Source organism: Syngnathoides biaculeatus, chromosome 23, assembly GCF_019802595.1.
Source record: "Syngnathoides biaculeatus isolate LvHL_M chromosome 23, ASM1980259v1, whole genome shotgun sequence".
NCBI lineage: Eukaryota > Metazoa > Chordata > Actinopteri > Syngnathiformes > Syngnathidae > Syngnathoides > Syngnathoides biaculeatus.
Window position 1 is genome coordinate 10,148,388 of NC_084662.1, and position 22,912 is coordinate 10,171,299.

Here is a 22,912-nt window from a genome sequence, read left to right on the forward strand (position 1 = left end):
CCTGCTGCGAGCCTTTTACAAATATTTCCCAATAAGTTTGGAGCATAATATATGTACAACTTTGTCAAAAATTGGGATGAGCACCTTTTATGCAGAATATTAGATGGTGCAGGTGTACCTAATGAAGTGTCTGGCATCACTCCTGCCATCTCTCTGTGCACCGCAACCTCAAACGTGTTGGTGTTCGATCCCCGACGAGAGCCCAGAACGGCTCCGGCGCAGCCCGCCCAATTATTATTAATCTGGAACCCACGTCTGCGCACCCAAGCAGATGCTTATCCGTCCACTCGGGAGAAATCATCTGCCGGCCCGCGATAATGGGACCGCCCGCGATTGATGCAGCCGGAACCACGCGATGCAAAAATTGAACGCTGAGAAAATGTCATCAGCCCGCCCAGAACTTGCAGCTCCTTCGTACTTGTCTAGTGTCGTGATACATAAATCCTTGTGTGTGTGTTTTAGAAGTATGCGTATGCAAACAGCAGTATTTACAGTCTTAGCCCAGTCTTGTTTATATTCCTCTTGATGCATCGCGATATTCTGGTGTGTAATATTGAGTTAATCTGCAATACATGGTACATATTTTTTCCTCTCTTAGCAAGCTTCTTGACTTTTATTTTCTCAAACTTTTTTTTTTTTTTTTTTTGCTTTGTTAGTGTTTAGTTTTTTGGTTAGTTTTGTTAGTGTGATATGGTTTGGGTTGAGTCATTTGTTTTGTTTTATTTGATTTTTTTCTATTTGACAATTACACCAATATACAAGTGGTGATGGATAGGCCAAGTCAGTTAGTTATATATTTTTTGTTACTTTTTTCTTTTGTTTGAGTTTTTTTTTTTTTTAATTTACTCAGGTCAGTGGTTTTCAAACTGAAGGGTGCGTCCCCTGTAGCGTGGGGCGTGAGAAAAAAAATGCATCTGCAAAAAGGCAAACCTCTGCATTAGGTAGTTAGTTTGCTAGCTAGCCCGCTAATTTTGTAATAAAAATCCACAAGTAATGAGTAGTTAGCCTTTTATAACTACTTGGCTATCCTTAGCTATAACACGTACGTTTATACATGTGTTATAGTGCATGAATGGGCCTAGTTCAGGAGTGTCAAACTAATTGTCGTGGGTCACGTTGTTATGGTTTCCCTTTAGAGGACCATTATGACTGCGAAACCATAAAAAAAAATCTTGAACTGCCTCATAGTTACACATGAAATGATGAACTCGTTTTGGAATCAGAAATCAAGGGCTAATGTGTTTTTCAACAATTGTTGTTTAGTAGCTCACAACTGCTTGGAATATCTTTATCATTATGAAATGTCAATCTGAAGTTTAGGAACAGATTTGAGCAGAAATCACGGCAGTTGATACCTTCTCAGGCCACATGAAATCGTGCGTTGGGCCGAATCTGGCCCCTGGACCTTGAGTTTGACACCTGTGGGCTAGTTAGTTGTTTTTTTTTTTTTTTTGTTGTCTGTTTAGTGAGTTACCAGGATTGCGCCAAAACTACATAAATTATTAATGCACAAAACTTTCAAAAGTCTTTTTATTTACAGTCCAAATTATTATTTTTTTCTTTCATTGGTCATTTTTTTTTTTTTAACTTCTTCTTGAGTGCGACGGTCGTTTAAAACCGGCATTGCAGCGCTTCCTCTGGCACGAGGTGGAATAGAGATCTTGTTGGCCAACGTCCGCGGCCGCAGCAAATGACGTGTTTTGGGGTAAACTGTTATTCATTTTTAATGAGGTCACGTACGTGGGCGAAGTGAGCGGGTCAATTCCGAGCATTAACGAGCGCTTTCCCCTTTTTGTCGCAGAGGGGAAAGGAGGATGAGGAAGAAAGGTCGCTCATTAAGATTAAAAAAAAAAAAAAAAAGAAGGGCTGGAAGGTGCGTCTTCTCACCTTGGATATGCTCGGGAATCTGACCCTCCTCCCCCTTTGAGTCCTTGAGAATGGACCAGTTCTCTGAGTAAAGCGTTTGAGTTGACAGCTTGAAGTGGACAAAAGAAGCTGACAGCTCGTCTTCTTGGGCTTCATTCCCTTGCTCCATCACTTCTTTGTCTTTGTTTTTTATTTTTATTTTTTTACATTTTTGTTTTTTTTTTTCCCTTCCTTGGGTTCTTTGGCTACCATCGCCCACACACGCAAACTGTCAGGGAAGCTCCAGTCGGGATTTATCTCCAAGTGGACACGCATTCAGCTTGTCTGCCCGCGTGAAACTTGAGTTTTCATCCCACAACGCAACGCGGTTGCAAAAAGGCGTTCCCCAGGGTCCCGTTTCGGGTTTACTGTTATTGACAATTTATATTGCAGTTGCTGTCACGCGCACAGAAGCCCCCTCATTATCGCAAATATATGATTGTTTTTAAAAAAAAAAGCGACCTTGGGCGGTGAACCGCATGCTGATTCACAACGCCCAAAGACATTATCTGATCTATCGGAGCAGCCCTTTTTTTGCAACAACTCGCTATTTCTATGCTAATCGCCGCACTCCTACTTCCACGCTTACTCCACTTACTCCTCTTCCAAACAAATAATACTGTACTACTACTACTACTCTTACAACTCCTACTCCCACACGTTCTCTAACACATACTTCTGTACTCCCATTACCATTTCTGTTTTTAATCCAGCGCTTACTTCTACAGGTACTACTACAGTAACTCCTCCTCCTCTTACTCCTCCTCCTCCCACTGATGGTCTCCTTGTAGTCTCACACCATTTCCTATTCTTACTCCTTCATCTTCTCCTACTAGCACTCCTATTTTACGCTTACTCCCACCTTCACTCTCACTCTTTGGCGTCCTACAACAATGGACCTTTCCGATGGTGAGCTTAAACTCCGCCCCCTTAGCCATATCGCACAAGTTTCCAAAATGGCGATTGAACAGAACATGTTTGAAGTGGATTCTCTATCGCGTATTCCAGATAATATTGGGGTATGGTTTTTTTTTGTTTTTTTTTGCCAAATGCGTCAGACTTGTCAAAGAGAGTTCTACAGAGAGGTCTCAACTATTGCACTCAAGGTTATGTACACGGAATTAAGATTTAGGACGGAGCAGGACACAATCTCCGAGTTACAGCGAAACGTCGGCGATCGATGCAAAAAAAGTTTGACGCCTCACCAACTTCATATTGATAAAATAGTGGAATCGTACTGCGCATGTAAAGCAGGGTGAGTACTTTTTACTTGGAAAGATCACGAGTAATATCATTGTAGTCTTTATAAGTGCATGGGTGTATTCATTTGACTGTCTCAAGAGTCCGATGTGTTACAAATGGGCAAATAGACATTTCTCTTCCATGACATGGCGCATTTACGCATCACTAACCCGACTCTTCAGCATAAAACTGACACACTTCATTCAGCAGGTCAGTGATACGCTAACAAAGTGAAAGTTGTTCTCCTGCAATGTATAAAGCACTGATAATAATTCAATCAAGCTCAGAGAAGATACTTCTCCCTCACTTACCTTCAAAAATACCTCCTAGCGTTTGTTGATATTGTCTACGTTTTGTTGTACGTGCGCTCTTCCGCGAGCCTTAATCCATCGTAGACACTTCGTCAACTGCGTTTTAGGCTTTGGAAAATGAACCCTAGCAGGATATCTTTCATCAGAATTGCACGTTCCCCAAGCGATTCTGAGGACCATTTCCTTCGTAACGGTAACTTTTCCAAGCGCACGCTACTGACAACCAGCGTTGCTTGCGGGACAACATGGCGGCAGGGGCGCGTCAAGACAATGCGGCTATCTGATTGGCTATTATTGTACGAGTGATTGACAGGTCAGAAAGGTCCATTATTTTTACTTATACTCCTCCGACTGTCCTACTCAAACTGCTACTGTGACTCCTCCTACTAATCCTACGACTCCAACTCCTACTACTACCCCTCATCCTACTTTTACTACAATAGTGTGGTACGAGTACCACTAGTTGTACACGGGCTTGCTCTCGTGATCCACAAAATAATCACCAAATCAAATGTGTAAACCATGCATAACCGTGCTTTTATTTGACCTTGTTTTTCAAACGAGAATCTATTTTTGCGTAGCTTACCTGGATAAGTAAAGGTTAATTAAATACATTGATTACGTATTGATGGATAAAAGGTATAAAATTACGGTGGCCTACGAACAAATTAAATATACTTTCTAAGAATTAAAACCCCAGCTTCGCTTTTGATGAACACTTGGGGCTTTAACGTGGTCATTATGGTGGTACTCGGGGGGGGGGCTGTTATATTATACTGCACCTACCACAGCGACAATTATTGTAATACTGTTTCTATTACCGCTCTATACTCCTTCTTGTGTTACTACAACTGGATGTGTTCTGGATGATAAAGCCGCTTGTGAATTCCGGAGCTAAATAGCGTCACAGTGGGGTCATGCGGTATAATGGAACGGAGGGCCAGAACGCCGCTTGGAGGGGGATCCGGGTCTTTTCTATTAACTCCGAGGCCAAGCGGAGGGGAATCCGGCTTCGGCGCCGAACCCTCGAAAACCCGCCGCACTCGGCCGAGTCCAGACAGCACAGCAGCGGGTGAAATGGGGGGGGGGAAGATGTCCCATGGGGTCCGCCGGCGATTGAGCCAGCGTTACATCAGGCTGCGCTCGCCTGATAACGGGTTTTCTTCACAAAACACAATTTTTCAACATAGCAGGTGTGAAAATAAAAACATTTTATTTTGATGGACAAAGGACATCGCTGTTTCCAGAATTGTGGGCTTTTTAAAAAAAAAAAATTTGCACCACCAAAACAGAGCACAGGAAGATGCAGGACCCTAACCCTATGTATCATGTTAGTTTTATTTTATTTATTGTTTTATTTTGATTTTGATTCAAACTTGCAACTCCACTGTTTTAGTATGGCTTCGTAATCATCCTAATTAATGAGCTGTTGACGCGTTTGCAGGTCTCTCCTGGGGACGGCCAACCCTCCGGCCTGCTGCTCACGCCGGGCGTGAGGTGGGGACAGACGCCCATCAACCAGCTCACGCCGTGGGACACGGACGAGCCCCCCAGCAAGCAGCATCGGGATGGCGAGGCCGCGGGTAACGCAAAAAATGCTTTTTGGGGGGAGGAGGAGGAGATGACTTTTCGCTATGTATTTTGAGTCTGTGTGTTTGTGATTGAGCTCTAAGATGTTGGGTACTTCATTACTTTCTCATGCTAGCTGCTTGATAGGCCATTTAACAGGGGTTTTTTTTTTGGGTGGGGGGTGGGAGTGGACTTGGATTTGTGCATTTTGAAGTAAAGTTTTTGTTATTTTTGGTGGGCTTATCCTATGTGCCCGTGTTTAGCCAGTATATAGGCCAGCTTTTTGTAAACTAAAAACTTTACGTACTTTTACATTCTACCGTATATCAAGCAACAATTTAAATACATGTTCCTGCTTTTTGTTAATACTAACAAAGATTATTGCTGTTCCTGGTTGAGTTGTTTTAGGCGTCTACTTCCTATTTCCTTCCTGTTTCCCGTATCTTGATATGATTGCATCTTTTTGCAAAGAAATACCGTATTTTCCGCACTATAAGGCGCACTGCATTATAAGGCGCACCTTCAATGAATGGCCTATTTGAAAACCTTTTTCATATATAAGGCGCACCCCATTATAAGGCGCATAGAATAGATGCTACAGTAGAAGCTGGGATTACGTTATGCATTCGTTAGATGGAGCCGCAGTAAAGGCTCAATATTGATCCATGTGTAAGGCGCACCGTCGGCTTTTGAGAAAATGAAAGGCTTTTAGATGCGCCTTATAGTGCAGAAAATACGGTAACTACGTGGTGGTCCTCTGTCCTGCAAATGTTATTGAGCCTTCTTATTGTTATTTATTGTATTTTGATTGTTTTGCACGTGCTCTGTTTGTCTGTAATAGCTCTCATCCAGTATATCAAGCAGCTTTTTGTCAACAAAGATCATAATGTTACTATATTATGCTAATGCTAATCAGCCTTCCCTGTAGCCATGCACTATATAATGTACACGGCTTGCAACTTGTATACTTTGCACGCACTACCACTCGGCGTAATGAACAAACAGCTGCTTTTTTTTTTTTTTTTTTACATAAACCTGCCTGTTCACGCATGACATTATAGAAATGTCAAGATCGTACATGCTAAGAAGCCACCTTAGTGGACTTAGCCCACGTCAAAGCGCTGTCGACGGTATTATACAGTTTGCTATTCATGCCCTTGTCTCTCCGTTTCCTCTTTTTTCGATTTTTTTTCCTCCCTAAGACTTATTGTAATGAAGCCACCCAGAATGGCTTCGCCCCAGAGCAGTTAATTTCCTTGCCTGACCTGCCGCGACTCGCCCAAAATGTCTCTTTTTAGCAAGAATATCATCAGACTGGTGTTACAGCAAAAAAAAAAAAAAAAAGGGTCACTTGAGTGCTCTTCTACAGCAAACTATGAACGCTCGATTGAGAAATTTTTTATTTATTCATGTATTTCACCTTTATTTATCAAGGTTAGGCTATTGAGACCAGAAAAAAGTACAAATGCAAATGTATCAGTTAGCAACATTTTTTCATAGCGATAATAATGACAAATAAATTACACGTGAAATCATTTGCCTGGGGTTTTTATTTTGATTTTAATTTTTAGCCCCGGTATTTTTGTCGTATAGTAAATAATTGCTGGCAGTAAGTAGGGTGAACTGGGCTGAGGTAGGTGGGCAAGGAAGGCAGCGCTAGTTAGCTGTCTGACTTCTACATCGGCACCTCCACGTCATGAATAATACTAGCGTCGTCCCGCCACTTCCTCCCTCCCTCCCTCCCTCCCTCCCCCCCCTTTTTTTTTTTAAAGCACAGGTTAGACTTTGGCCTTTTTGATTCAGTGCTCGGGTATTTTTAGAAGGTGGCAGGAAGGCATGGCAGGGAGGCATCATTTGGGGTCCAATATGGTTGCGTCTTCCCAGCGCACCCTATGCACCGACCGCCTCAGGCTAGGAAATGATTGGCTCAGAGTATGCGGATAAACACACAGTCCACAGTGGCATAAAAAGCACATTGAATTTGTTTGCTCTTTGCTAAACTCTCATGATGATGTTGATCTTACACCGGGGTTAATTATACATAAGGGAGGTTGTGTTATAAGGAATACAAAAATATTCATACGCGGCCTCAGCCTGTCAGTAAGCGGCGCAGCTGTCGGACGATTGCACAAACGTGTTTTTGAAAGTTGGATGAAAAATATAAGTACTGTACAGAATTGCATTTTAAATAACCCACTTCACCTTGAGTTCCGGGAACTTTTCGTTCTTGGTTGTTAGGTTCCAGGACACTTGTCGTCAACCCTTCAAATCTGGAAAGGATTGTATGATTGTGCGAAAAATGGATGTAAAATATGTCCTCACTCGATAAACATTTGAAAATTGATAGATTGATGGATTTGTATTTGTTTTTGTTTTCGCCAGGTCCGGCCTGGGTGGCGCCGGTCGCCGCCGTCAGCCAGCCCAGCCTCCTGCCCCACACCTACGCCCTCCCCCAGCCGCCATCTTACAACCACAGCGTGACGGCGCAGTCGCCCGTCATCGGGGTGACGTCGGTGCCCCCGCCCCATCATCAGCACTCCCTCATGACCGCCCACTTCCAGCTGACGCCGCAGTCCACCCCGCAGCCGCCCGCCATGGTGCTGAGCCTGCCCGGCCAGCCGCCCTACGCCACCGCGCCGTCCAATCACGTGGTGCACCCCAGCCCCCACGGCATTTTGGGGAACGGCCACTTGAGCGCCCACCACCCGGGCCTCGTCCAACTCACCAACGGACAGGGGGTCGCCGCGCACGCCCCCGTCGCCGCCCCCACCCCGCCCACCGCCGACAATCAGGAGGGTCTGAACGGGCTGCAAATGCTGCGGACGGTCGGGATGGGGAAGTACGAGTTCAGCGATCCGGGACATCCGATAGGTAAGCGAGCGGCGGGGTTACCACGAGTAACGTATGGAGAATCATGGTGGTTCTGATTGGGCTCTGCCTTGGACAAAAAGGCAACAATCGATCTTCTATGAGTATTTTTTTAAAAGAATGTGTGTTTCTCTGCCAGGTGGCCACAAAGCACTGTTAGATTTTTGCATTTTGTGATGCTGGAATGGCTGCCGGATTTAAGGTATCGGGGTGAGTGGATCGGGTTAATGGGTTTGGGTTAGGATTACGGTTAGGTTTGAATGGGTAGCTAAGCATTTTTGGGTTTGGTTTCTTGGTTAGTGGAATTATTTAGCCACCGAGGTACCGTTGGGACCCAAGTGTGCCTCGACAGATGATCACGTTTTCCGCAATTTCAAATTCCGCAACAAACTTTTGTAGCCACCTGTTGAATAAGTTGTGACTTGGTGCGATCATATCAGCTTTGATTCAACAGAACCAGATTTCACATTAAGTACATTTGTGCATAAATTACGATGAGATCATTATTGTTTCAATATTCATATGTTTTGAGTGACATTTTTGTTTGATTCTGTCTCATGAGATTTTTATGAATGTGAAATGGGTGCCGTGCCTCAACAGTGGTTGGGGAACTGAGTTTTGGGGATTAGGGTCAGGACTAATGGGTTACTGGTTTCAGGTTAACTATCGAGGTAGCCAATGGTGGAGTGCTACACTTTGGTGCTGTCAACTTAGGATTGATTCCTGCTCAGTGATGGTGTCTACGTGGCCCACTTCAGGGTGTAGTCTGCCTTTTGCCCAAAGTTAGCTGGGTTGGGTTCCAGCACTCCCGTGATCCTTGTGAGGATGAGCAGCTTGGAAAATGGAATAATGTTTTAATGTTGATGTTTTAGTGGGTTAGGTTCAGTGGAAATAAATGGTTTGGGCCTCAAGCCAAAGAAACATGTTGTACCTTATTCCAGGATGCTAATGCACCTTCCACAGACTCCGACTCAACTGAAGCATCTCTGCTGATAGATAAACCAGGTCTGTCTTGACACCCCAAATCATCCTTTTGCACAAATACCTTTCAGTTTCCAACTCTCCGACGTCGTTGGCGAAGTAGATTCACGGCCCGCGGGCTGAATTCGCCGTCTGGTTTTAACCTTGGAGTTTACGACGCAGGGACACGTCAGAAACAGATGTTCGCTATTCCCGCTACAATTTTCACATTTAATGAAGCTTTTCATTTAGGTTGAGATTGTTTTTCGACACACACACTCCCCCCCCCCCCCCCCACTAAACCCGCGCCACCTCCCGACTCATTGCGATCAATAAAACAAAGGCAAATGAACTCGTAGATTGCAGAAAAGCAATTATTTTGTGGCCTGCCTGCGCTACATTGAAATGAGAGTGTAGGTAGAATTGCAAACGGATAATTAGACAGGATTGTCGGCTCGGTCTGGTCTCTATAAAATGAGAATTTTTGCTGTCACGATCCATTAAGCCCCGTACCCGCGCGGTTCTGTTGACCTCCCACTAAGAGGCCCAGGATGTCAGAGCTTGACGGCTGTTACGGCGTCGCAGGACCAGAACGTGTCTGCAGAAGAGTCCAGCGTAACCGACGACAACAATCCGCGATTGTAATTTTTACATTTTCAACCAATCAATCCAATCATCCATCCATTTCCTGACATTTTCACAGCAACAACAAAGAAATCAAGTAACTGGTAAATGGTAACGTATCAATAATCTTAACAGGCCAGAAAAATTTTATGTGATTAAGAGATGATGGAAACCATTTGGGAAAGGGCAAGGACTAGTTTAAAAAAAAAAACTTTTATTCTGTCATCCAGTTCTGATAAAAGTGCAGTAGCTGCTCGCCATTCGAGCTAGCTAGTAACTGGTTAGCAAACCCTTTTAACAGGTGGTAGTCGGTAAATGTTGTAGCTTAAAACAAATGACAGATTCCAGGACAAATCACATTCACGTCTTCAAGATTCTAGCAACCAATCTTTCTCAAAATGCTTTTTTTAGTCTGTTAATTTTAACTCAAACAAGCTTACTAATAATCAGTTTGCTTATAACCAGTTAACAAATATATACACTGCATATATGTTTAGTTAGTCTGTTATTTGTTATTTAGTCATGTCTTGTCTGTTTGTTTGTTGTATAAACTATAAAGTTTGGCTAAAATGTAAAAAGTACAAAACAAATAAAAATATAGTTAAATGTTTTAAAAAAAAAACATTAAATGAATGGATCATAGTAATGATTGAGAAAAGGCAAATCTTGGAATTAAAAATACAAAATGAAAAAAAAAAATTCAAATAGTTTAAAACAAAGGAAACAATCATTTGGGGATTAATAGTCTGTATTATGAAATGTATGTAAAGTAGGAGGGCCTCAAAAATGCATTTGCAACAAAGATAAAGGAGCAACGCGGCTGCTGGACAGGAAGTCGGAATCGCTTTGTGGAGGCTCTCAGGGAAGCCAGAAAAGGACGTCAGCGGCGCACTTCACGGGACCGACATGAAAGGACTCGGCGGTGATTGCTTGACAAAAAGCCGAACAAGCCAAGTGCTCTTGAGTGACGTCGTCGCTTCTTAACGAGTCGCTCGCCCGAGGACACGCCTCCGCCCCTCGCCGGGGACGGGGAGGCGCGGCATTCGCGGCGTTTGACGGCAAATCCCGGAGACGCCGACGGCGCTCTTAATCCACACAACAGGCCGCTAAATGCCTGCGTGCTTTCGGGTGTGGCTTTTTTTTTTTTTTTTGGTCAGATGACAGCCTCCAAACAGAACAGTGGCAGAAATTGCACCTTGTCTCTTTGATCCGTCTTTGCTTCAAAGACTGCAATTTGTCTCCCCCTCTGCTTCAATGAGCAGATTTTATTTCTTTGTGCGCACGTCTGCCGATACGTGCTCGTGTCAAGATTCACTTGACCGGCAAACATGAAGTATTTACACAGCCTTAAGCCACCATTAGTTTTGGGATTTTTGCAATGGTGTAATGACCGTTTGAGGTGACAATTGAAACAAGACTGCCACAGCTAAGCGTATAATTCAAATCCATCCAGCCGTCCGTTGTCAAAATCCTTCTTAGGGTCAGGGATGTGTGGGAGTCTATCCGAGGGGACTTCAGGCTTGGGGCAGGGTAGAGTGTCATCTTTTAGGTTTGTGTGGAGGAGCGATAAAGACGAAAAACTTGTCTGCATTGAGTGCTGGGATTTCACAAAATTCATGGCATTTTGTCAAGCTGCAATTTATTAAGAATGGTTTTACCGTTATTTGTTCATATTTGAACAAAATGAAAGGAGACCAATTTATTGCAATTGCATTTTTGTCGCGGCGAGTAACGAAGATGGCGTAATAGGACAGCAGACATTTTATTGTGCAAGCGTGAATGACCAGGAAGTGGCAATGATTAGGAAAGAGGAAGTTAGAAAGGCACTGAACTGGATGGAAAATGGAAAGACAGCTGGCCCTGATGACATACCAGTGGAGATATCTAAAGGTGGCTGTGGAGTAATAGCAGGAGAGAAGATGCCAGAAGAATGGAGGAAAAGTGTACTCGTTCCCATTTTTAAGAATAAAGGCAATGGAGAGTGAAGAAATGGGTCATAGGGGGGTGGAACAGTTGGTTGCAAGGTGTCTGGTGTTCTATGTGACAAAAGAGTCTCCGCCAGGATGAAGGGCAAAGTCTATAAAACAGTGGTGAGGCTGGCCATGATGTACGGATTAGAGACGGTGGCACTGAAGAAACAACGGGAAGCAGAACTCGAGGTCGCAGAAATGAAGATGTTGAGGTTCTTGCTCGGAGTGAGCAGGTTGAAATGAGGAATTTAGAAATGAGCTCTTTAGAGGGACAACCAAAGTTGGATGTTTTGGAGACAAGGTTAGAGAGAGCAGACTTCCATGGTTTGGACATGTCCAGAGGCGAGAGAGAAGGGTGCTGAGGGTGGAGCTGCCAGGCAAAAGAGCGAGCTGAAGAAGACTGAGGGCGTTAGAGAGGAAGATGCACGAGATAGGCTTAGATGTAAAAAAAAAAAAAAGACACACCTGTGGCGACAAGCCAAAAGAAAAAGAAGAAGAAGTGGAGTAAAAGTGAAAGTTCACTGAAATGTAAACAACAAAGTCAATGAAACTACTACACCAGTACAGTAAGTAATGGATTCGCAAACAGTGTTAGGGAGGGGTTTTGGGTCAGGGTTAGTTGTTATGAGTAAGGCCTTTTGGGTTATTGTTATGGGTTCGGTGATAAGGGCTAGCAGGTTATAGTTTGGGTTTAGCGTTTGTGGTTTAATGGCTAAAATGGCTTGGGGGGTAAGGGGTTCGGATGACTGGTTTAGGGTTATTGAGTTCCGATTCGAGTTAATGTCCATGACCAGCAAGGATACTGCCACTACATATACGTCAGCCACCATCTTATATGTTTTTTTTACAGTGCCGAAATGAGCGTAAGAGGTCTCACAATAGAGAAATGAGACTTCTCCACCTCGTGACTCACTATCAGTTGGCTCATTTGTTTGTCAACCGATTTTACATCGATTTTCTCAAATGCCAAATGAGCTGAATGGCCGTGCAAAACAGCGAGTATGAGTTATGCGAGACTGCATATGTCAGGGAAAAAGGAAAGTGCAGTGTATCGTCTGCTTGGTGTGCACTTTTAACTTCCTCTCCTGCTGTGATGTTTCAGTTGCCACTCTATAATTTTTGCCCACCTTGTTTCGCCGCACACAGCAGGCACTCGTGGTAATACCTGCCTGTCGACGGTGTGCACTTCCCCTCCTTTTTGCGTTTAAAAAAAAATTCTTTTTTATTGTAACCCTAATAAGTGGTGCAGCTGGCCCAGACAAACTCCCCAGTCAGCGTAGGTGACTGACATTGTTGATTAAAGTACTCTTTTAGAGTGCGGGGCACGGGCTGCGAGAAGCAGCTCGGATCTATTGAGCAACTCGTTGAAATCGATGCTCGATGTCAGCCACAGTAAGCAAGCGTTGAGCTCGGCACAGAGGCGCTCAGAAACGGGATCGATTGACCGAACTGCACACACGCAAAAAAAAAAAGTTAATCGTCACAATTTGCGTTCTTTGTTTTGGACTTGCTCCGTTACATTTTAAGGCTCCACCAAGGCTGCCGTTTGTCACCGATTCTGTTCATAACTTTTATGGGCAGGATTTCTAGGCGCAGCCGAGGCGTAGAGGGCGCCCGGTTTGGTGGCCTCGGCATCGCATCTCTGCTCTTTGCAGATGATGCGGTTCTGTTGGCTTCATCAAGCCGTGATCTCCAACTCTCACTGGAGCAATTCGCAGCCGAGTGTGGAGCAGATGGGATGAGAATCAGCACCTCCAAATCTGAGACTATGGTCCTCAGTCGGAAAAGGGTGACGTGCCCTCTCCAGGTCGGCGATGAGATCCTTCCCCAAGTGGAGGAGTTCAAGTACCCTGGAGTGTTCTTCACGAGTGAGGGAAGAATGGAGCGGGAGATCGACAGACGGATCTGTGCAGCGTCTGCAGTGATGCGGACTTCGTATCGGTCCGTTGTGGTAAAGAGGGAGATAAGTCGAAAGGTGATCTCAATTTACCAGTCGATCTACGTTCCTCTCCTCTCCTATGGGCATGAGCTGTGGCTCGTGACCGAAAGAACAAGATCCCGGATACAAGCGGCCGAAATGAGTTTCCTCCGGAGGGTGTCCCACCGGAAAGAGACCCCGAGGACGGCCCAGGACACGCTGGAGAGACTATGTCTCTGGGCTGGTCTGGGAACGCCTCGGGTTCCCTCCGGAAGAGCTGGAAGAAGTGGCTGGGGAAAGGGAACTCTGGGTATCCCTGCTGAAGCTACTTCACCCGCGACCCGACCCAGAAAAGCGGTAGATAATGGATGGATGTTCGGGGTATCACGATATATATATATCTTCAAATTGGGTTAGCGCTGGCCACGATAGCCCAGTTTTGGGCTACTGTGAACAAAATGCGACCGTCGTGAGACAACGGGATTCCCGGGGAGATCTGGTTAGCAAGTGGCGCAGTCCTATGTCGCCTCCTCGTAGCCCTGATTACGAATCTGTTACCCATCCCTGAGGTAGTGCTAGCGTATATGTAGGGTGCAAAATTTTTCTTTTTGTGGCGTTTTCATTGGCTGCTGGAACTGTCCATGAAGCGCGTCCGTTTTGTACATAGTCCATGCCGTCGTTTGGTTTTGACACATATCCAGTTTAAAAAACAAGGTTTTTATCTGACACTTAACGCTCGCTTCCGCCTCAATGGCCTTTACTGGTGCTTCGCTCACACACAAGCGGCGGAGACCATCACATGCGTAAATGCACTCGAGGAGGCAACAGGCCTACGTTAGACATCCGCATGCAGTGACACGCAGCCTCCCCGCCTGCCCGGGGAGTTCATCTTCCAGTCAGCTCACATCAGACATCACCGGGGGAGGAAGGAGCAGCCCTTACAAACACAATTAAGATGGCCCACCGAGTTAAGATCAGCACAGCGGTTTGCCATAGAAATGTGTGTCTTAAATGTCAGTCAGACTTAATGGTTTACTGCGTTACTGTAATGAAACTTTTTCTTTCTACTTAGAGCGCATTTTATAAAGAGCTAACACGGCAGTCGCTCTCACCTCTGCGCTAAACACGGAGCCTGCTCACAATCACCAACGTGCAATTGTTTACAGCTACTTGGGGCAGGCAATGAGCCATGTGAGCCACAAAATATTATATTACCTGGGCAGCAGCCTCCTGTGCTCGGTTTTCATTGCAATGTTTATCTTTTGATGTCCAATTTCATTGGAATGAGCCCAATCATTTCATGTAGGTGGCGTTATGTGCATTGTAAACTGCTCTTTCTCCAACATGGTATTTGTTCGGGGTAGTATCAAGGTAATGTTTAGGTCTAGAGTTTGTGGATTAGCGTTTTGGAGTCTGGATTAGAATAAAGGGCATATTTAGAGGTACAGCAAGCTAGTTGTCAGTTGCTCCACCTTCCCATTTGCACGTCCGTCCAGCAACTCTGCAAACACGCACACAAAAAAAAACCTCATCAGAGTGTATACCTAGTCTCATAGCGTGACCACTGGCACGAAAGATTTCGACGCTTCGCATAAGCATCCGAGGCAGTACGCAAGTGTGGGCTGCCGCCGAGACCTGTTTGAAGGTGCTGTAGATCACTAGCGCTCGTCGAGATAAAGCGGTCTAAATGGTATTATTAACGCCACGCCGCTCGTGGTTTCGATTTTAGACGTTGCCGCAAACAGTTTTGCCATAGCCACCCCAAGTGGATTAATCAAGGCGGCCGCCGTGAGACCGAGGGCCCGCTTTCTCATCGCTCGCCATCTTTGTTTCCTGTTTGGCAGCACGCAAAAAAAAAAAAAAATGTACACAGGCTCGAGTACTTAGATGTTGATGTTTGTGTGGCTCAGTTTAGCATCTGGTAACCATCCAAAAATAGCAAGTTGATTGGACACTTCTTCAGTGCTATCATCTTCTGACGATCTTTTACTCCCTGTGATCGTAAACAATTTAGTTTGTAACATTTAATGATCCATTTGATCGTTTGGCTCAATATTCAGTACGTGTTCGTCTAAAACTCGAGTGTACCTCGTTCCGCGCATCCCGTTTTTCTTCTAAATTGCAAGGAATACGCTTAAAAAGACCAATTTTAACAGTCGGTTAATCGGTTAATTGTTTTTATGCCCACCCCAGTCATTAGAGGTCGGCCCCTTTAGCTGAGATAAGCACGGCTTCAGTCTCGAAGTTTCTCGTACATCTCGGCCCCTTTGGAGCCAGAAGAGAGAGGGGAAAGGGGGTGGGTTTGGAATCTGCCGGCGGTAGGAAAAACCACCACCCGCTCCCCTCGCTCGCTCTCCCTCGTTATCGTATTTGAAAGCCAAGGAACCCCCGCCAGAAGCCCCCGTGCATTATATCTGCGCGCAATTAATGCACGGACGGCGGATAGCTCATTAAGACTGATCATCCCTCGCCGACTTCCTCACGTACACAACGCAGCGGCGGCTTCATTAATCACTCGGATCTCGGCGATAAAGCTTTGAACGTCGCCGGCCCGAACCCGCGGCCCCGACAGATCAGGTTGTACATCCGTAATCCCGTTCCCACCTCACACCTGATCTCCTTTTGGGCACGTCCGTTCGAGTCATTGCAACTTCAAGTCCAGTTCGGAGTTCCTGCTCGCAGATTCATGAAGAAAATTCCAGCTTCACGTACTCAAATTTATGCAGCGGCGTGACCCCACACATGGCTATCGAAAGAATTGATCTTAAAGCGGGTTGCAGTGAAGAACAGGCCCACGTATACATGGACAAATCCTCTCAATGATCCTGATATTTTGAGACCATCTCCCACCCCCCCAACCAAAAGGGCAAATTTCCCAGTTTTCTCAAATGCATCATTAATAGCCTACAATATATTTAGTTAGCAAAATGCAATCGGGAACTGTAAACCAGTAAAGAAAGATGTAGAAACAGCTGGAGTCCATTTGGCACCGGGGAGCGGCACTTATTGCCCCCCCCCAACCCCCGAAAAACTTAATGGAAAAACTTTATGAGCGCCATGAAAGCCCGTCATCAAATAAAGTTGATTTCCGCGGCACGAACATATCCAAGGAGACATTTACAACCAATGTGATTCAAGTCGCGCGGCTATAAACTGATACTACCTCATATTTTCACCGCCTCTATATTTGTTTTGCATGACAGTCTAGAGTCAACTTACCACAAAGAACTTTTTACAGTATTTTGAGGGCCTGTTTAGGGAAATTTTTTCAGTATTGGCTTCACACAAGTCATTGGAACAAAAACATGATACGACAAACATTGGGGAATTGACACAATTCTCATCGTTTTGGCTCTAAACGCGATGACAGTGGCTTTGAAACATGGCAAATTTCCCATGTTCCACATTAAATACTGGTCGTTCTCCAGGTGGGAAAGGTTGCGCGAGAGCCATTTGACATTTGCCCGTCAGTCGTTCACTTAGCCTGTTGATGTCAAAGCAAATTGATTCACAGCGGAGGAGAAATGGTGAAGCTCCAGGGAGAAGAGATGGCGAGGGTGGATGACTTCAAATACTTGCGGTCAACAACACAGAGCAACGGGGAGTGTGGTAAAGGAAGTGAAGAAACTGGTCCAAGCGGGGTGGAACAGAAGAGTCTCCGCTAGGATGAAGGGAAAAGTTTATAAAACGGTGGTGAGGCCGGCCATGATGTACAGATTCGAGACGGTGGAACTGAAGAAACAGCAGGAAGCAGAACTGGAGGTGGCAGAAATGAAGATGTTGAAGTTCTCGCTTGGACTGAGCAGGTTGGATAGGATTAAAAATAAGATCATTGGCGGGACAGCCAAAGTTGGATGTTTTGGAGACAAGGTTAGAGAGAGCAGACTTTGATGGTTTGGACATGTCCAGAGGCGAGAGAGAAGGGTGCTGAGGATGGAGCTGCCAGGCAAAAGAGCGAGAGGAAGACTAAAGAAAAGGTTGATGGAGGACATAAAGACTGTGGGTGTTAATGAGGAAGATCCACGAGATAGCCTTGGATGGAAAAAGATGACACGCTGTGGCGACCCCTACCGGGACAAGCCGAAAGGAAAAGAAGAAGAACGTGAACATCATTTCACTCTTAAAAGCGCCTCAATCTTTTCAGCCAGATCTTACACCGAGAGCCGCCGTCTCGCGGCGGATTATGCCAAAGTGTTTTTGCGGCGCGCATTACCAATAAGCCGCGGTGTAAAGTAATAGCATTTGACTTCATTTCAATGGAGAAATTGAGTCATAGGCTCGATCGCGGAACAAATTAAAACTCAAAAGAACGAGTCGTTGTTTACTTCCCACCTCTGGTAAACGCGGCAGATGCTACCAGGAAGCTCCGTCTGCAGTGTGGCGGATGAAGGCTTAATTGCGGCGGGGGTGGGGGGGGTGGGGGCAAGCGAGCCTCGGCTGGCGCAGAAGCAATTCAGCAGTACACGAGTCAAACTTCTGCCCAGAAAACTTTTAAATGGCTTTGATAATGCATGCAGGACATCTAATAAATACTAATGACGAGCGCAGACATTAGCAGGAATAGCCCCCCCCCCCTTCCATCTTATTATTCCTGGGAGTTAGCAACAAGGTCGGCACGGGGAAGATGGATAGTTTGCGCGCGACGGAGACGGATGATAATGGCTCCCGACCGCGAACGAAAATCCCGCGCGGGGCGCAGAGAGCGCGATGCCGTCGAACGAAGCCGGATCACGACATTATCGATATTTTTTTATTTTGGCAGATGACGGGAGGGTTTGATTATCGCCGTGTCGTTATTTTACGCTGTCGTGGTGTATTTATACTGAATCATTAATTGTTGAATTATAAATATTGTGCTTGTCCTCAGGAAAATGAAAAATAATGTCACAGCTGTCATACTTAAACATGGACACATATTAGTGACAGAAAAACTTTATTTAAAAAAAAAAATAGTTCAGTTAGGGTCAAAGACGAGGTTTGCATACCCCCCCCCCACCCCCAAACTAACCTTTCGGCTTGGGCCGCTTTGACTTTTAGGACGTCGGCCAGTAAACGCGCGGCGGGGACACAGTGACATTTATTCTTAAAGGGCTCAGCTGACATTAAAACGTTGTTATTGTGTTTGTGGACATGGCGAGAAGCCGGCCTGAAACGCGGCGAGTCGTGAACGCGATGCCGCCGTGAAGGGTAAAAGACGCTGAAAGTAACTTGAGACATTTGTGTCGTGTGGTTGAAATTGCAAAAGTTCAGGCCTTAAAATTTTTTTCATGCGTTAAGTTTGATTTTATTACATGTTAATTAAATATTTACAACCTTTTTTTTTTTTCATAGGATAGTAAACTATATTCAATTTAACTTCCGCACGTTGTTTTAGATTCCCAAAACATGTATGGGGTGGTTCATCCCACAAATGCAGATCTCAGTTGTTTGTTTCTTCCACTTTGAACTTTACAATGTTTTAAAAAATCTGATTTCATCGGAGGCGGCACGGTGGATCAGCTGGTAAAGCATTGGCCTCATGGTTCTGTGGTCGAGAGTTCAATCCCGGCCCGGCCTGCGGCTGTTTGTCTCGATGTGCCCTGCGATTGGCCGGCAACCTGTTCAGGGTGTACCCCGCCTCCTGCCCTTTGGCAGCTGGGATAGGCTCCAGCACTCCCCGCGAGCCTTGTGAGGATAAGCGGCAAAGAAAATGGATGGATGAAAGTTCATCGGGCAATTGTCAAAATATGTCCAGTTCTTTTGATTTTGATTAAGTTAGCGTTTTAAGCTAATGAACCTCTGGAATCGCTGAACATCAATTTTCACAATGAAAATAATAATAATAATAATTAATAATTTGGAATTAAAAGTCATTAATTAGCGATCCGACGCAAGAGTGGATTTAGATTTTAGTTGGTTCTGGGTGATAAAATACACGTAGTGATTCTCGCAACCGATTTCAGACATTGAGCGTAATACTTAACCAATAAGTGACATCGGTTATGATGAGTCTCATAAATTGTAGCGATGTTGTGTTTATGTCTAGTAGCGAATACCACCTGACAGCTCACATAGTGATTGTTTGTCAGCTCAGTAACATGAAGTTGCTATTTCAGTGGCGGAGGTCAAAAGTGGTGACCTTTACGAAAGCCAGCTATAAAAATAATGCTGACGGAGCAAAATCAATCACGAGTGCCGTCACCGGCGTTGGTTCTTCACCTCGTACGAAATATCAGTCCAAATTGTCGGAACACGAACAATGTTTGATTACATTAACGATGAAAATAGATAATTGTCCTCACAGTTCCGAGGACCCGGGTTCGAAGCCGGCCCGGCCTGTGTGGAGTTTGCATGTTCTCCCCGTGCCTGCGTGGGTTTCCTCCGGGCACTCCGGTTTCCTCCCACATAACCAAAAACACGCAAAATTAATTGGAGACTCTAAATTGACCGTAGGTGTGATTGTGAGTGCGAATGGTTGTTCGTCTATATGTGCCCCGCGATTGGCTGGCAACCAGTTCAGGGTGTACCGCGCCTACTGCCCGTTGACAGCTGGGATAGGCTCCAGCGCTCGCCGTGACCCTCGTGAGGATAAGCGGCAAAAGAAAATGGATGGACGGATGGATAGAATCAACACATTTGGTAAACAATGGACGGGTTTCCCTCATGATGGGTTGCATGTTTCATTCAAAATATCACCTGACTCGTGGAAACTGTGGCTAATGACAATCTCTTGTTTTTGTTATTGGACGCATGATTAGAAAACGTGTGATCACACTTTGCAGTGTCAATTGAATTGGACGTATTTTTCGCTATCCTTTCGGTTTTACCTGACGTGCCAGATTTGTGTGAATTGTGATTGGCCCTCGCTCTCTGCGTCCCGACTGGCTCTCCCTCGACCAATGGGAAGGCAGTTTTCCCACAAGGCTGGAAACAGATCCTGACAATTCATTAATTCGATATGGTTCCCGTCTGATGAGTGCACTTTCCGGGGTATTTTTTTGTATTTTCTGATTTAGACATTTTGGAATTATGCAAACATTATATTTTTTTTTTTTATGTAGAATCATATTTGATATGATGTGACATTCCCAATTGGGAGTTTTAAGAATTGTTTGGAAGCACTAGTATGCGTTTTATGTTGAAATAATGGTGCAAATAATAGGGCGAAATCCCATTCGGGTGCAATGAAGCCGTCAAGAGGAGTCTTTCCATAGCATGATTTAAAAAAAAAATATTTTTAATAGCCTGAAGGTGACACATTCACATCCAGGAACGTCACACACCGCTTGAGATCCGCACACCGGTGCCGGAAAATAAATCTTTACACATTTGTGATGAGGTGCCGTTGGCTGGAACCGCACGCGAAGTGGATGTCATTATTCGGCATATTCCCTCGTGGAAGTATTTATTTCACTGCTGCAAATGCTTGGCGTGTGTGGGCCGCGCTGAGGTGTTGCAGCATTTTTAAATAGCTGAGGCGGAGGAAAAAAAAAAAAAAAAAACAGAAAATGGAGTTTTGGGTCGCTTTAAGGTACCATCGAGTGGGATTTAATAACAAAGGCATCGGTGGGCTTGTGCTGTGTGGATGGTGCGCATGTTTTGAGCCTTCAATGCAGCATAATAAGTTTAGCAAATATTAGAAACACTTGACTGTAGGATGTGGTGCAACAAATAAAACCACAATAAAAACATTATATGGTAAACATATTGTCAGATATATTAGGTGTATCAATTATATAATGCCGGATGCGCTCCCTAAACGGCATCATTAAAGCAACCTTTGTTAAGGTTGACATTTTTCTATTGGACTTAAGATTGTCACTCATCAAGTCTTCATTTGAATATTTGATTTAGAGTGGAAAAAGGGACCTCCTGACCTTTTGATCTGTCGCATGATTTGTGCTCGGTTTTATTTGCGCCGCGTTCTCCTCGCTCTAAATTATTCGGGGAGTGTTTTGGCAGCGCTGTCCCAATTTTCAGTGCCAAAGACAAACGGAGAAAATGTGCAAAATCCCGTTTTATCCCCCTTTAAGGCATCAAATGTAAGCAAAATGGGAGGGCTACCGATGTCCTTCCTAAATACTTTCTCGGAATACATGAATTTGAACAGCAAATGGACGTCTTGACTTGATTCCCCGCGTTTGTTTTTGTTTGCAGTTTCCTCCCCGCTTTGAATTATTCAAGGCGTGGAGGGGTCAGCGCTGCAGCAATTTTGTTATTCCCGGTAGAAATCGAAATGAAATTCCTCCTGGTCCTATTTTGTCCCACGGAATGCCGTCCAACACCAAAGACAACAGAAATCTTACTACTTTGAAGTGGAATTTTGGCGTTGTGTTGCCGTTTCTGATATTTTGAGCCAGTAATAAGATGCACAAAAATGTCGGGGAAAAGGTCAGTGCAGTAGTGGATTGTTGCAAAACTTCAACCAGCATAATAAACACATTAAAAAGGTGTAACAAGATATTTTAGATGACTATCGAATGTCATACATCTACAGTACAACAAACTTTTGCTTCATTTATACATACTTTTAGTATTTTGTCATGTTTTGACCCTCCACTGCTGCTAAATAATGTAAAATAGCATTTTTGTCTGCACTCTTTTTCTCCATGCTTGAATTATTCGAGTGGGGGGGTTGCAGTCCCGACACAGCTTTCGCCGGTTCGGGTAGTTCCTGCGGCGCGTGACTTGTTGTCGCGTCGTATCTCGCGCTGAGTTCGATTGCTAAGGGGCCCCACTTGCATGTTGACAAACAAAATTGGCCGCCGCAATTTTTTTTTTTGCGCACATTGCGTTCACGTTTCAACCTCAGACATGTTGGTAAAAATTTCATTCGCCAAGACCAAACATGACAGAACTCAGCAGGAGCAGGAGCAGAACAGCAACCGTGTCCAAACCGACAGAAAAATCAAAATCTCACTTGGATGTCTTCCCGTTCATGTTATTTTTAATTTCTAGTTTTATTTAGATAAAAAAGCATCGAGTTAACAAACTTTTTTTTGTGGAGTAAGCAAATAGTTTTATCTGCAGCAAATACTTGCATGCTCCCAAATGCTCTCTTCAGATAAGTTTTCCCTTTTTAGAGTGAGGGTGTGCTACAAATTTTGTACTTTCGTGATAACAGCTTCCACACAATCATATTTGAGATAAATGCAAAAAAAAAAAAAATGGAGTTGATATTGGATCAACTTCATAGTTTTGTGTTAAAGTAAGTATAAAAAAATGGAGCATTTCTCATCATTTTAAATGTCCCACTGACTGTATGGATTAACATGGTTAGAGTTTATAAATATGTGATGTTAAAATCTATGAAATCATATTCGCTGACTCAACTTGATATATTTTCTGTTGATCTAACCAAATACATAAATGTATTAAATGTGGTCTGTTTAAAATATGAGCTTGTATTAAAGTTAAAAAATATATTTTAATTGTAGTCATTTTTGCGTAACTTTTACCCAGTTATGATTTTAACAGAATAAAACAACGTGACTGGCGTTTGAAAACCTGCTAAGTCCACACAATCACACTTGGTCGTTAAACACGGTAAAATAACTCATTTCGGA

General features: G+C 44.4%; 1 protein-coding gene across 3 annotated transcripts in view; it reads left to right on the forward strand.

Moving 5' to 3' along the window:
* The window catches only part of LOC133496665 (kelch-like protein 29), a 173,860-nt gene that overhangs the window by 90,423 nt on the left and 60,525 nt on the right, over nt 1-22,912 (forward strand). For all 3 annotated transcript variants that reach the window (XM_061812508.1, XM_061812510.1, XM_061812509.1), the window contains 2 exons: nt 4,903-5,041; nt 7,410-7,898. In XM_061812508.1, the coding sequence (XP_061668492.1) occupies nt 4,903-5,041; nt 7,410-7,898 (628 nt within the window). The remainder of the gene's footprint in view (nt 1-4,902; nt 5,042-7,409; nt 7,899-22,912) is intronic.